The sequence below is a fragment of the Euleptes europaea genome, chromosome 5 (assembly GCF_029931775.1).
Source record: "Euleptes europaea isolate rEulEur1 chromosome 5, rEulEur1.hap1, whole genome shotgun sequence".
Classification (NCBI taxonomy): Eukaryota; Metazoa; Chordata; class Lepidosauria; order Squamata; family Sphaerodactylidae; genus Euleptes; species Euleptes europaea.
The window spans coordinates 9,367,500-9,381,936 of NC_079316.1; the positions used below are offsets into that span (position 1 = coordinate 9,367,500).

Genomic DNA, 14,437 nt, shown 5'->3' on the forward strand with positions numbered 1-14,437 from the left:
GCAGGGGAACCCATGGACCCTTCGTGGCATATCTTGCATTCTGTCTCCAAAATGATTTGCGCTGCTGCGTTTGGGCACCCTTTTCCCATCGAGAATGAAGCCTTGCACACGCTGACGGAACATATTAATACCATTACAAAGTTCGGGGGCTCTCCTGGAGTTCTGGTGAGTAGTCGTCGATCCCCTCTTCTTTTCCAACAGGTAAGCAATGCTGCATAATACAAGCCAGGCCATCGAGTTAGGGGCAGCTGAGATCTGTCCTTTGTCCACTGAAGCCTACCTATGCCATGAAGTGTGACATCAGAATCTCCGCCCTCAACTTTGGCCTTTTCCGCATTCTCTTTTTTCTCGTCTGGAAGTTCCTGTTTCTCTGGTGTGTTTCTTTTTAAAGTTCCGCAAGTGTTTTACTCCCTCTAGTGGTTGATTCGACATAGCAGAAGATTAATCCTAGTTCATTTCCCCGCTGATTTAAGCAGCAGCTTTTTACTCTAGATAAAATTGGGTGTGATATCGAATCTTCCACTAGAGGGAGCAAAACACATGCAAAACTTTTCCAAAACACCGACGGAACAGGAACTTGGAGATGAAGAAAAAGAGAATGCGGAAAAGCCCTTTAATTCACGAAGCAAAAGCTTTTCAAGTACACATAACAACGGAGGAATGCAGTCTTCCACAGAGAGTATAGAGGATAAAATATAAAGTGATGCAAAACATTAATGCAGGACATTACAAATGTTTCAATACGTGGGATGGGTTTCAGTACATAGTATGGGTCAGGGGTCCCTAATCTTTTTGAGCCTGCAGGCCTCTTTGGAATTCTGGTACAGGGTGGTGGGCACAACTACAAAATGGCCACCGCAGAAAGTGGGACCAGCCACAAAATAGCTGCTGCAGGAGGCAGAGCCAACCACAAAATGTCAGGGAGTGAGGTTATGCATAACCATAATAGCAGGTCTTCAACATTTCAGACAAAAGCACTGTTCAACTGTATGCCTTTTAAAATGAACATATGGTTTAAAAGATTTTCTTGCATACACACACAATAATGCAGTGAAGATCCTTGTGCTGTGGTGGCAGCTGCTGCTGAAGCAATTAAAAAAAAAAATCTGAACAGCGAATCAGATCTCCAATGACCAAAAGCAGCCTCATGTGCTTACTGGAAGTTCATAAGGAAGTCACAAAGGAAAGCTCTAGGAATTACCGGAAACACTATGGTTTTACCATAGAGTTTCCAGTGATTCCTAGAGCTACCCTTTGTCACTTCCTCTATGATCTTGCAATAAACACATAAGGTTGTATTATTTAAAATGTTTTCTCCCTCGCCCACAACCCTTCTGCCGGTTGCCAGGGACTGCCTACCTGCTTTATTAGACCAAGCCTGGGGATTATCCATCCTTAGGGTTGCCAACCACCAGGTTCTAGCTGGAGAGTTCCTGCTATTACAACTGATCTCCAGCCGATAGAGATCAGTTCACCTGGAGAAAATGGCTGTGTTGGCAATTGGACTCTATGGCATTGAAATCCCTCCCCTCCCCAAACCCTGCCCTCCTCAGGCTCCACCCCAAAAACCTCCGGCTGGTGGCAAAGAGGGACCTGGAAACCCTATCAATCCTAAACCATAATATGGAAATGGGAGCCCCTCAGTGGTGACTCAGGATTAGATTGCCGAAGCTTTAAAGTTCAGATACATTGTCTTTTGTCTTTCCTGCAGTTATATAACATGGTTCCTTCACTGATGAGATACATCCCTGGACCACACCAGACAGCGATAAACTCCTGTGAATTTATACGGTCCTTTGTCCGGAAGGAGGTAGAAAACCATAAGAAGAACGGGCCTCCCCATGAGCGCAAGGGCTATGTTGATTTCTATTTGGCTCATATGAAAATAGTAAGTTTCTGTTTTGTAACATGTGGATCTGGTTCCTTTGAGATGTCCTGGCACCCCACTGCAAAAAGAGCAGTTTGGCAGCTTTTTATGGTCATGGTAAGATGGATGCTAACTTTCAGGGAAAGTGTTGGAGGCCTGAACAGTACACTAGCGGAAGAATTGTGGGCATTACCAACAATGTATAACTGGAAAAATAAAATGATGTGATGTCATATTACCAAGGGTTTCCAACCTCTAGATGGGGCCAGGAGATCTCCCAGGATTACGGCGGATCTCCAGATGACAGAGATCAATTCCCCTGGAGAAAATGGTTACTTTGCTGCCATTTGGTGGTCGCCAGTTCGTGTGTGGGTTAGGGTTGCCAGGTCCCCACTCACCTTCGGCGGGAGGCTTCTGTGCAGTTCTTGTGTGTGCGCATGCGCCGACGTGACACTTCCAGTTTACAACCGGAAGTGCCACCTCTCAAGGAGCCTGCTCGCGAGGCGGCATGTGCATGCACGATTGCCCGCTGGCCCTCAGTTGGTTGGTGGGCAGAGGGGCACATTACCGGGGGTTTGCCCGCCACTAGCGGGCACCTGGCAACCCTAGTGTGGACTCTATGGAATTGTGTCCTGCTAAGGTCCCTCCTTCCCCAAAATCTCCCCTTTCCAGGATCAACCCTCAAATCTCCAGCAATTCCTCAGCCTTTCGTTGGCAATCCTAAATCCCCTCCCCCAAGCAGTAGCCAGTGAGGGGGTGGAGAAAGATTAACACTTGGCCATAGCCCATGATTTTCAGCTGGGGAGATGTGGGTGAGGAGCACCCTGTAACTTGTACATCTGGAGTCTCTGACTGAATGGCATATGGGATAAGCCCTAAGACTGGATGCGAATCTGAAGATTGGGACATGAATGGGACCAGGCCATGACTTGGATCGTTGAGCTGCCCTGAGATTCACATGGCTCTTGGGCTCATTCATTCAGATGACCCCAGACCTGTAAGTAGAGCTGCCAGCCCCAGGTGAGGAAATTCCTGGAGATTTGGCCAATTAAGCTATTCTTGGCCAAATCCTTAGCACAACTCATATATAGGGTTGCCAACCTCCAGGTATTAGCTGGAGAACTGCTGCTAATACAACTGATCAGCTGATAGAGATCAGTTCCCCTGGAGAAAATGGACGCTTTGGCAATTGGACTCTATGGCATTGAAGTCCCTCCTCTCCCCAAACGCCGCCCTCCTTAGGCTCTGCCCCAAAAACCTCCAGCCGGTGGTGATGAGGGACCTGGCAACCCTACTCATATATGGTGCCCAACTAGGCCCTTATACTAATTATGCTCCCCTGGAGAGCCCCGTGGCGCAGAGTGGTAAGCTGCAGTACTGCAGTCCAAGCTCTGCTCATGATCTGAGTTCTATCCCAATGGAAGTTGGTTTCAGGTAGCCGGCTCAAGGTCGACTCAGCCTTCCATCCTTCCGAGGTCGGTGAAATGAGGACCCAGCTTGCTGGGGGTAAAGGGAAGATGATTGGGGAAGGCACTGGCAAACCACCCCGTAAACACAGTCTGCTTAATAAACGTTGGGATGTGACATCACCCCATGGGTCAGGAATGACCCGGTGCTTGCACAGGAGACCTTTACCTTTAGAGAGTCTACAACCAAGTTTTCTTAGAGCCTTATTTAAGGCTCCAAAGTGTATGTCTAATGTGGTGCTCCGACAGGAGGCTGGGTTATTAAAAGTTGAGATCAGGGCGTGGATAATAATATTTAATTACTGGCTAAAAATTCATCTTCAGCTTGGTGGACTGATACCCTATTTACTACTATCTAACCCACAAGTTAGGGGAGGGGCTGTGGCTCAGTGGTAGAGCATCTGCTTGGCATGGAGAAGGTCCCAGGTTCAATCCCCGCATCTCCAGTTAAAGGGACCAGGCGAGTAGGTGGTGTGAAAGACCTCTGCTTGAGACCCTGGAGAGCCGCTGCTGGTCTGAGTAGACAATACTGACTTTGATGGATCAAGGGTCTGATTCAGTATAAGGCAGCTTCAGGTCTCTTGGAGCGAAAGGATAATGGATAAACTTCCCTCTATAGGCTTAAACAGAGCAAAATTCTGGTTAAGCAACGACTCATAGATATCGAATTACAAAATGAGTTGGCTGTTCTCCCAAGACATTATAAATCATGAAAGAGCTGGGAAGGTTTGTCTTGTGTTCCTTATTTAACAACAGTTACATTTTCTAGTTTTCGATGGGCCTTTTCAAGAGCCCGATTTAATGCCTTTCTGTCGGCTATGCTCGGTGGGAGATTTCAGCATATACCTGTAGAGGCCAGATTATGCCCCTGTAATTTTAATTCAGTCAAGACAATTATGCATATTTTATTACACTGTGAACCCCTGGTGGTGGTGGGGTTTTCAAGGCAAGTGATTAAGCAGAGGTGGTTTGCAATTACCTTCGTTGGAGGTCTCCCTTCCAAGGACCAACCCAGTTTAGCTTCCGAGATCTGATGTCATCGGGCTATACTATACCTTTCCACATCTCTCTCTCTCTCTCTCTCTCTGTCTGTCTGACTGTCTGTCATCTCAAGGCAAGGTTCCCTGTACAAACATGGGGTCATTATTGACCCATGGGGTGACGTCACATCCTGACTTTTACTACGCAGACTGTATTTACGGGGTGGTTTGCCAGTGCCTTCCCCAGTCATCTACATTTTACCCCCAGCAAGCTGGGTACTCATTTTACTGACCTCAGAAGGACGGAAGGCTGAGTCAAACTTGAGCTGGTTACTTGAACCCAACTCTGTCGGGATTGAACTCAGGTCATAAGAAGAGTTTCTGATTGCAGTACTGCAGCTTTCCACTCTGTGCCATGGGGCTCCTGGATTGTCTGGAAACTTGGGAAGCAATGCAAACATGCCATGCAGCAAAGCTTTAAAAATCATTCTTTTGGAGGGCAAGAGTCAATGGCTCCAGTTCAGCCGGCACCAGCTGAATGATCCTGGGTTGTCCTGTTGTATTTCCAACTACCACCCACAGGAGAAACCCGACTTCGATTCTACATTTAATGACGACAACCTGGTACAAAGCGTTGCCGACTTCTTCATCGCGGGCACGGATACCACAGCCGCTACCCTGTCCTGGGCACTGCTCTTCATGGTGGCTCATCCTGATATCCAAGGTGAGACGAGCATGTATGGAACACATGAAGGATGCTTATTTTTTAAAATTTTATTTACTTCATTTGTGCTCTGTCTTTCTCCCAAATGGGGACCCAAGGCGGCTTACATAATTCTCCTCGCCTCTATTTTATCCTCACAATAACCCTGTGAGGTAGGTTAGGCTAATAGATTGTGACTGGCCCAAGTTTGCCCCACGAGCTTCCATGGCATGAATGGGGATTCAAACCCAGGTCTCCCAGATACTAGTCTGGCACTCTTAACCACTACACCGCACTGGCTTATGCTTTATCGATGTGGAAAGGAACAAAATCCTACAATTTTAACTGAGGGGTGTCAAAGGGTATGATTTCAGTTGATGGATGCAAGGGAATTTTTTTCCTTTGGAATGGCTTTTGTGTCTCAGAGTGACTTCATAGCCTGTCCCTTTTCCTTTCATGGAGACCTCCCCAAAAAACAGATACTTCCATGAATATTAGGGCTGGTTCCGGAATTGGGAGAAGTGAGGCTCTGGGTAAAAAGGGATTATCACGGAGTTCCAGTTATGATAAGGGTGAGGCTCAAAACACAGGCAACAACGTGTAATAGAAGACGAGTCATTCTGTGCTGCTTGATTTTTATTAAAGTAACACAATACTTAAGTAACACAATACAATACAATAGGAGGAAAGGCAGCATGGTAGAGCCCGATCTCGTCAGATCTTGGAAGCTAAGCAGGGTTGGCCCTGGTTAGTATTTGGATTGGCCTGGTTAGGATTTGGATGGGAGACCACCAAGGAAAACCAAGGTTGCTATGCAGAGGAAGGCACTGGCAAACCAGCATGGTGTAGTGGTTACAAGCGGTGGTTTGGAGTGGTGGACTCTGATCTGGAGAACCGGGTTTGATTCCCCACTCCTCCACATGAGCGGCGGAGGCTAATCTGGTGAACGGGGTTGGTTTCCCCACTCCTGCACACAAAGCAGCTGGGTGACCTTGGGCTAGTCATAGTTTTCTTAGCGCTCTCTCAGCCCCACCTACCTCACAGGGCGTCTGTTGTGGGGAGGGGAAGGTGACTGTAAGCCGGTTTGACTGATAAAAACCAACTCTTCTTCTTCTTCCTCTCCCCCCCCACCCCCGGCTCCTCTTAAAGGAATTGACAGAAGGGCATTTCCAGGAGTGGAGTCTGTGGCTTAATTTGAAAAAGGGTGAAAAGCCCCCCTTGCTGTTTCCCCTGGCAAAAGCAGGGCGGGAGGGAAGCCGGAAGCTCCTTCTCCCCCTTGCCGTGCCGAGTGAACGAGCACTGTTTAATGTGACTTCCCCTGACTGCGAGTCCGTTTGCACACCTGTGACCCCAACATTTTTGTTGGGGATTCAATGCGAGTTCCATTTCTGTCAAGGCAGTTAAACTTGTTATATATAAGTTATAACTTATATATAAGTTGTATAACTGTTTATATCAACCGTTTAGATAGTCTCAAGATGATGATGAGATAACAGATGTCAGTAGTCTATTGGCTAGCAAATCGCCATTGCAAACGTGCAGAATGTCACGGAGTTAGAATTGTCTTTATTGCCCTGTTCCTTTGTTAAGGTTGTAAAGGTTTAGGGCAGGATAGCCAGTTGCTTTTTGAATCTCACCAATGCACGATGCCTGTTTCAGCTCTCTTGAGCTGGGACACAGACAAAGGGATTTAAGCCATAGTACCTGCTGGAATCTCTAGCAAGTTTTATAGGGAACTAGATAGAAGGATTGTTATTTGTTTTCATCCCATGTAACCTACCCTGTTTAGGAAAGTAAAGGATTTTTGTTTGATTAAGAAAAAGTCTTTGACTCTGTTTTATTGGGCGAAAACGCATGGTCGCCTTATCCTTTAATCCCTGTTTTAGCCAGGACTGAACGCACATTAGGCGAAACGCATGCGTTCAATCCTGGCTGAATCCTGGCTGAAACAGGGATTAAAGGAGGATAAAGCGACCATGCGTTTTCGCCCATTGTGTGCTATGAATTGACTCTTTCTAACCACAATCACAATCCATGGGCCCTCAATATCTAACAATTTTGGGCGTATTGTGTACATGAGCCCTGAAAAAGAGAGGTACTTGAGAGAACCGGGCTGCTTGGACACCTCTGCTTTTCCACCTCTGAATGGCAACCCTTTGTGTTTGTTTGTTTTTGTCAGCGAAAGTCCAAGACGAGCTAGACAATGGTCTTGAATCCTTCAAAGTAGTCTGCTACGATGACCGGAAGACATTGCCCTATACCCGGGCCGTATTGAACGAGGTCCAGCGCTTCAGCAACGTCAAGTTATTCGGACTCCTCAAACTGTGTACAGAGAATGTGAACATCCTTGGCAATTTAATTCCAAAGGTACAGGCCGATTTACACCCCCCCCTCTTTTCCATGCAAGAGGCCGACGGTTGTCGTATGTCCTCAACCAGAAATGGCCAGAAATTAGGAAGTTCTTCCGTAAGTACCACTGAGAATCGCAACAGCATGCTGCCTAGGGTTGCCAACCTGCAGTTACTGCCTTGAGATCTCCTGCTATTCCAACTGATCTCCAGTCGATAGAGATCAGTTCCCCTGGAGAAAATGACCGCTTTGGCAATTGGACTCGATGGCCTTGAAGTCCCTCCCCTCCCCAAACCCCGCCCTCCTGAGATTCCGCCCCAAAAACCTTCCATTGATGGTAAAGAGGTATCTGGCAACCCTAAAGCTGTCCTTTTGGTTGGGCAGCAAATGCATTCCTTAATACAACTCGCATACCCCATAGTCCTTCCCTAGAATAGGTTGGCATGGACAGGGTTATCAACCTTCTAGGTCCTGGAGATCTCCTGGAATGATTATTGACCTCCAGATGGCAGAGACCAATCCCCCTGGAGAAAATGGCTGCTTTGGAGGGCGAGCTGTATGTTTTTATACCATGCTGAGGTCCCTCCCCTCCCCAAACCCTGCTCTCCTCAGGCTCTACCCCCATATCTCCAGGAAATTCCCAACCTGGAGTTAGCAAACCTATGTAGTTAGGTCCTTGTTGGATGCATCAGGATGGTAGGCTAAACCTTCGTGTAAGTCCCAAAGGATATGCACACAGAGTTTGGGAGGGGGAGGGGTTTTCAAGTTCCTCCCAGATCCCTGACACATGAACACATGAAGCTGCCTTATCCTGAATCAGACCATCAGTCCATAAAGGTCAGTATTTTCTATTCAGGCTTTTTACTATGCCTTTCTACCCAGAACACAGCTCACCAGGTAGGTGGAAGTGAAAGCATTTATAGGTTGCCATCCTCCTAGTGGTGCCTGGAGATCTCCCATAGTTACATCTGATCTCCAGACAACAGAGATCGGTTCCCTCAGAGAAAATACCTGCTTTGGTGGGTGAACCCCTCTGATGTTCCTCTCATCCCCAAACTGTGTCCTCCCCAGCCTACACCCCAAATCTCCAGAAATGTCCTAAACCAGAGAGCAACTCTAAGTGTGAGCACATTGGAGTCTCCACTTGAACCCCAGCGCTATAATCCACACACCTTGGGATGAATTGATAGCCATGTTGCCTTCACAACTACAGGCACATCTGATCTTTCTACCTATATCTGTGTGATCCTGTTTTTCTCTTCCTCGTAGGATACCCTTGTGCTCCCAGATCTTTGTTCAGTCCTCCTTGATCCCACGAAATGGGAGACACCTGAGAAATTCAACCCTAACCACTTCTTGGATAACGATGGGAAATTTGTCATTAGAGATGAATTCTTCCCATTCGCCGCAGGTAAACGCACTGTCATCTTTCAACACAAAAACAGCATTTAAAACAAAGTATATATAAAAGAAACAGTTCAGTATAAACATATAAGCAGTGCACACAAAAACACACAACAACACAACCAAGGAGGAAGGTCAATAAAAGTTACAGGGGGAATGCCCAGCAAAACAAAAAAGTCTTAACCTACTGGTGGAAGACAACAATAGAGGGAGACAGATGAATCTCCTTGGGAAGAACCTTCAGGGAAGGGGGTTCAGTTCCACACATATGTTGCTCCCTCTAGTGGTCAATTGGATATAAAACAGGTTTAAGTCCGGTGTATCTTCCTGCAGATTTAAACTGCAGGTTTTTATGCCAGCCTTTGGCCTTTTCTGCACAAATGGTTTACGTTTCATGCCGTCAAAAGCTACATTTTACTTTTGATTTCTGCACATTTTTTCCTCTGTTTGGTGTTGGAAATGTCTTTCGGTAATTTTTCCTCTGTTGTTTTCCCGAAGACTTTTACCACAATGTTTCCCCCCCTGTGTCTCCCATCCAAATACTAACCAGGGCTGACCCTGCTTAGCTTCTGAGATCTGACGAGATCAGGCTAGCCTGGGCCATCCAGGTCAGGGCAAACCGAACCAAAAATAAACCAGTTATTTTAAAATAAACTGAACCGAAAATAAACCAGGCAATATTTGGGTTTTGGGTAGAAAGAATACCAAAACCTGGGAATCTGCCCAAAGCCAAATAAGCGATTGCTGAAAACTGGGGTTGGCTATTTGCCTTTGCTCAGAGGCACAGCTCTGTGCTTTCTCTCATCGCTCTGTCTTTGATTGGTTTTGTTAGGGCCCCAACTATGGTAGGGGTTGTGTAATCAGACCCAACTTGGTCTGACCAACCAACACCATTCAGTGGGTTAAGCTGGATCAAGCATAAGGGTAATTTAAAATACGGGACTTACCCAGTCGTGTCCAGAGGGATACACCCTCCAACTAAAAAGAATCGGCTTTGACAGCTGCTCCCACCACCAGGTTTCCGAAGGAGACTTCCTCACCTGTGCGAATGAACAGTCTCCTTCAGAACAGCCCCCATTGTTGAGACTTTGGCTGTCTCCAATATCACAACCCCCCCCCCATGAAAACCTGCTTTCAAAAAGAAGGTTGCCCTGAGAAGCGGCTTCATTTCCCTGCACCGTGACCATCTCTTGAAATCAGATTTTTGATGACTATAAAGTACTGTTTATAGGATGTCATTTGCCGCCAAAAGAAATGTTTTCCGTGCCTTATTTTTCTTGCATTTAAGTCATTTCCCTCAGTTTGGAAGCTAATTTGCATGGGCCTCATGCTATGTGCCCTAGATACGAAGGGAGCCCCCAGTCTTTGAGGCGCCAGCCTGCCAATCGGCTCTTTCTGCCAGTCCTCGGCAACGCTGAACTTCTGAACCTGAAAATCGATGGGCAGCTTGGCTCGCAAATGCCTGGAGAACCCTTTTGCTGGCCCATAAAATTGGGGCCCCTGTCCCAAAGTTCACCAAACCTTGGTGACCATCTAAGGAAAGTCCCTTGCAGCCATGCTACCAATTTGGTGACTCTGCCTCCAAAAATGCCTCCACAGGAGCTTTGAAAAAATTTCCCATAGACTATAATGGGCCCGGTTTCGGGTGGTGGTGGTGGGGTAAACATGGAAATAAAGCCGAAATACCCCTTTACTGGTATGGGTATTCGGCTTATTCCGGGTTTACAAAAAAAAAATCAGGCCCAACAAACCTGATATTTATAAAAAAATTTTTTGCACAACCCTAATAATAAATATATGCATTAAGAGTATACACCACATGCATTGTACATGGTCACGTTTGAAGTGACTTGATCACACTTCTGATTTACTGTGCATGCATGCATCCAGTCTGACCTCTGTGCAGTGTGTCCATGTGCTGTGCCATTAATAGGTGTATCTAGGCAATTCAGATGTAACTGTACACCACAGGTACCCTGCAGTGCGTACTCTTAATTGTGACATCGACAATGGCCTTCCAAGAACTAGTGGTATGGGATTCTTACTGCCTTTTTCTTTCTTCTTTCTGCAGGAGATCGGTCATGTGTGGGGAAGATATTCGCACGGACTCAGCTCTTCATTTTCTTTGCATGCCTCCTGAAAGCGTTTTCTTTCCGCCTGCCAGAGGGAGTGGAGGAAGTGAACACAGAACCTGTAATAGGGGCCGTGGTCTATCCCCATCCATACAAGCTCTGTGCAGTCCCTCGCTAGACTGCACTTCAAAAACCACAGAGGACCTTATTTGGCACTGCAACCCCACCCACAGCTTCCCTTTGCCTGCTTTTCCTTGCTTCTCACAGCGTATCATTTTTCCTCTGGCACTCCTGTCCTAAATAGGGTTGCCAACCTTCAGGTGGTAGCTGGAGATCTCCTGGATTACAGCTGATCTCCAGCTGACAGAGATCAGTTTTCCCAGAAAAATGGGAGCTTCAGAAGGTGCACTCTATGGCATTATACCCCACGGATGTCCCTCGCCTCCCCAAACCCTGCCCTTCCTCAGGCTCCACCCCCAACATCTGCAGGTATTTCTCAGCTCAGAGCTAGCAACCCTATGTCCTAAAGGACCCAATAGGGGTTCCACACTGAAAGAATCGACCTCAGAAGACCTAGGAATCCACGTTGTTTTGGAGATGTGAGGAGGGAACATTACTACAATTCCATATCAGAAGGGAAGATACAGGGTTGGGAGAGGGGTATTTATTTACTCAATTTAAAAATGTGTATTCCACTTTTCTGAAAGCCTAAGGGGGCTGCTATTGCAACAACAGGGAAAAAAAACATAACCAGAAGTTAAGTCAGGATGAAACCGTCGAGCAAGATCAGCAGAAAAATGGGTTGTACAAATGGAATTGTACCCACACCCAACCAAAGAACGTTGGCAGTCCACGAAAACTCTCTGCCTCAAAGTGGTCTCATATAGACTTTTGTGAGTCATCAGAGATGAATCTTGGCATACAGCCTCTGGGAGGTCATTCTGTACACCCGACACATTGGCTGAAAAGACCCATTTCCTCACGGAGGAGAGAGGTGGCAGATGGCAGAAGAGAATTCTGGGCAGTCCTGAGGGGCTGCCCAGGTTTGGGTCAAGAAAGGCAGTCCTTGGGCTGTGAAGGGCCTTCAAGATAAGAACCAGATGCTTGAATTGCAATCAGGAGGAAATTGGCAAGTAATGTAACTGTGGGCCTAAATGAACATTCCACTATTTACGGGAGGGTTGCCAACCTCCAGGTGGGGCCTGGAGATCTCCTGGAGTTACAACTGATCTCCAGACTACAGAGATCAGTGTTGCTGGAGAAAATGGCTTATTTGAAGGGTAGGTTTGCCAGGTCCCCCCGGCCACTGGCAGGGGTTGGGGGGTAGGGTTGCCAGATCCAGGTTGAGAAACTCCTGGAGATTTGGGGATGGAGACTGGGGAGGACAGGGACCTCAGTGGGGTACAATGCCATAGAGTCCACCTTTCCCAAAACCCATTTCCTCATCTCTGTAGTCTGGAGATGAGCTGTAATTCCAGGGGATCTGCAGGTCCCACCTGGAGGCTGGCTTCCCCTCTGCAAACCCCACCCTCTCCAGGCTTCAGCCCCAAATCTCCAGGAATTTCCCAACCTGGGTTTGCAGCACTGATTTACAGGCCTTCCCTTTGTCTGCCACACATCTTGTCGAACAGACGTGAGCAGGGAGTTCTATGCTGAAACTGAATTCCCCAGTGTGTGAGGCCCCCAATTCTGATCTGTTATAAAGGGATCTTAGAAAGATCCTCCAGGTTCCCCCAAAAACTGATAGCAGTTGCTTGTGAATTTATACAGTTGGTTTCTCAAAATACCTAATTCTCAGTGTGGCCAAATTTGACTGCAACATCTCCAGCAGTCATCTCACAACAACCACAACTTAGTTTCGACTCTCCAGACACCACCAGGATGCAGCCCGCCAGCGTGGTGTAGTGGTTAAGAGTGGTGGTTTGGAGCAGTGGACTTTAATCTAGAGAGCCGGGTTTGATTCCCCACTCCACCACACAAAGCCAGCCGGGTGACCTTGGGCTGGTCACAGCTCTCAGCTCCGTCAGCCTCACAGGGTGTCTGTTGTGGGGAGGGGAAGGTGATTGTAAGCCTGTTCGAATCTCCCTTAAGTGGTAGAGAAAGTCGGCATATAAAACCCAACTCTTCTTCTTCTTCCTCCAACGTTTAATTCTTTTTAAATTGTATCATCCTGTGTATACCACAAGTTCGGCACTGCAGTGTATGGGAGGGCTTGTCTTAAGCCTCTCACTTTTGCCATTTTCCTGATCTGAAACAAGGGAGACCTCTCACCCTCTGCTTGGCTGGGCAGGGGAGGGAAAATACTGGGGACAATGAGGGAGGTATTAGTGTCAAGTTGACACCGTGACGTCAATGAATCAGGTGATGCTCTAGCATTTGCCCCAGACTCAATGGTTAAACACACAACTTTGGATGAATGCTAGAGTGTCACCCCAACGCAATGAAGTCACTTCCGGGTTGCGCTGGAAGTGCCATCATGGTGTTGGTGCAACACTGATAAGGTAACCCCTGTCCCACTACAACTTCCCTCCCTGAAGGTGTTACAACAGGAAGTCTGCACTTAAGTGGGGGGCATTAGCTGAGGAGACAGAGCTAGCGAGAGGGGGGAACCGGGATCTACAACCTGTGTATACCAGGATAGTCCTGGGGAAAACTCTCAAATGAACAGGCAGTTGTACAATCAAAATGGGTTTTATTAAATAATAATAAAAAGAAGAAATATACTCTCAAACATGGAACATGCACACACACAAATCACACAAGAACTAAGAGAAAAAGGGTGGAAGTTGGCTAGGGTTTCAGGGATGGGTGATATTTACCAGTCTTGAAGAGACATCCAGAGAAAGCAGCACCGAAGAGGGACACAGCCAGCATTTCTGGGAGTGAAGAAAGGCACCCACGTGCAAGTGGGGAATATATGCACGCATCCAAGACACACTCATACTATGAATGGCCAAAGGACCAATATTTATACCCCAAATGGATCCTGAGGCGGTATGAGGTAGAAGAAGAAGAAAAAGAGTTGGTTTTCATATGCCGACTTTCTCTACCACTTAAGGACGAATCAAACCGGCTTACAATCACCTTCCCTTCCCCTCCCCACAACAGACACCCTGTGAGGTAGGTGGGGCTGAGAGAGTGTGAGTAGTCCAAGTCACCCAGCTGGCTTCATATGTGGGAGCAGGGAAACCAACCCGGTTCACCAGATTACCTTCTGCTGCTCATGTAGAGGAGTGGGGAAAATCAAACCCGGTTCTCCAGATCAGAGTCCACCGCTGCAAAGCACTGCTCTTTACTTCTACACCATGCTGGCAGGATTGATTTACCGGGGTCCAAACAAAAAGACAGGAAAGGATAGATAAGTCATCAGGATCCACGGGAATGCCTGGGCTATCCTCTTGAATCCTGGTTGACTGCTGAGATGGGTGCAGTTGTGATCATAATTGGTCTGCTCAGAGTGCTGACTAAATCACCTTAAGGTGAGGGAATGGAGATTAGCTAGCCCCGTTGTCCAGCCAGGCACACCTTAGGGTCAGGGGAAAAGCACAGCGGCCAACTGCCTTCCTGCCCAAGTTAGAAACACAAGATGGATCCCA

General features: G+C 47.2%; 1 protein-coding gene across 1 annotated transcript in view; it reads left to right on the plus strand.

Moving 5' to 3' along the window:
* Nucleotides 1-11,019, plus strand: part of LOC130477964 (cytochrome P450 2J5-like) — a 33,292-nt gene extending 22,273 nt beyond the window's left edge. Inside the window, exons 4-9 of the mRNA XM_056850060.1 lie at nucleotides 5-165; nucleotides 1,712-1,888; nucleotides 4,896-5,037; nucleotides 7,196-7,383; nucleotides 8,635-8,776; nucleotides 10,841-11,019. Of these exons, the coding sequence (XP_056706038.1) occupies nucleotides 5-165; nucleotides 1,712-1,888; nucleotides 4,896-5,037; nucleotides 7,196-7,383; nucleotides 8,635-8,776; nucleotides 10,841-11,019 (989 nt within the window). The remainder of the gene's footprint in view (nucleotides 1-4; nucleotides 166-1,711; nucleotides 1,889-4,895; nucleotides 5,038-7,195; nucleotides 7,384-8,634; nucleotides 8,777-10,840) is intronic.
* The last annotated feature ends 3,418 nt before the right edge of the window (nucleotides 11,020-14,437 follow it).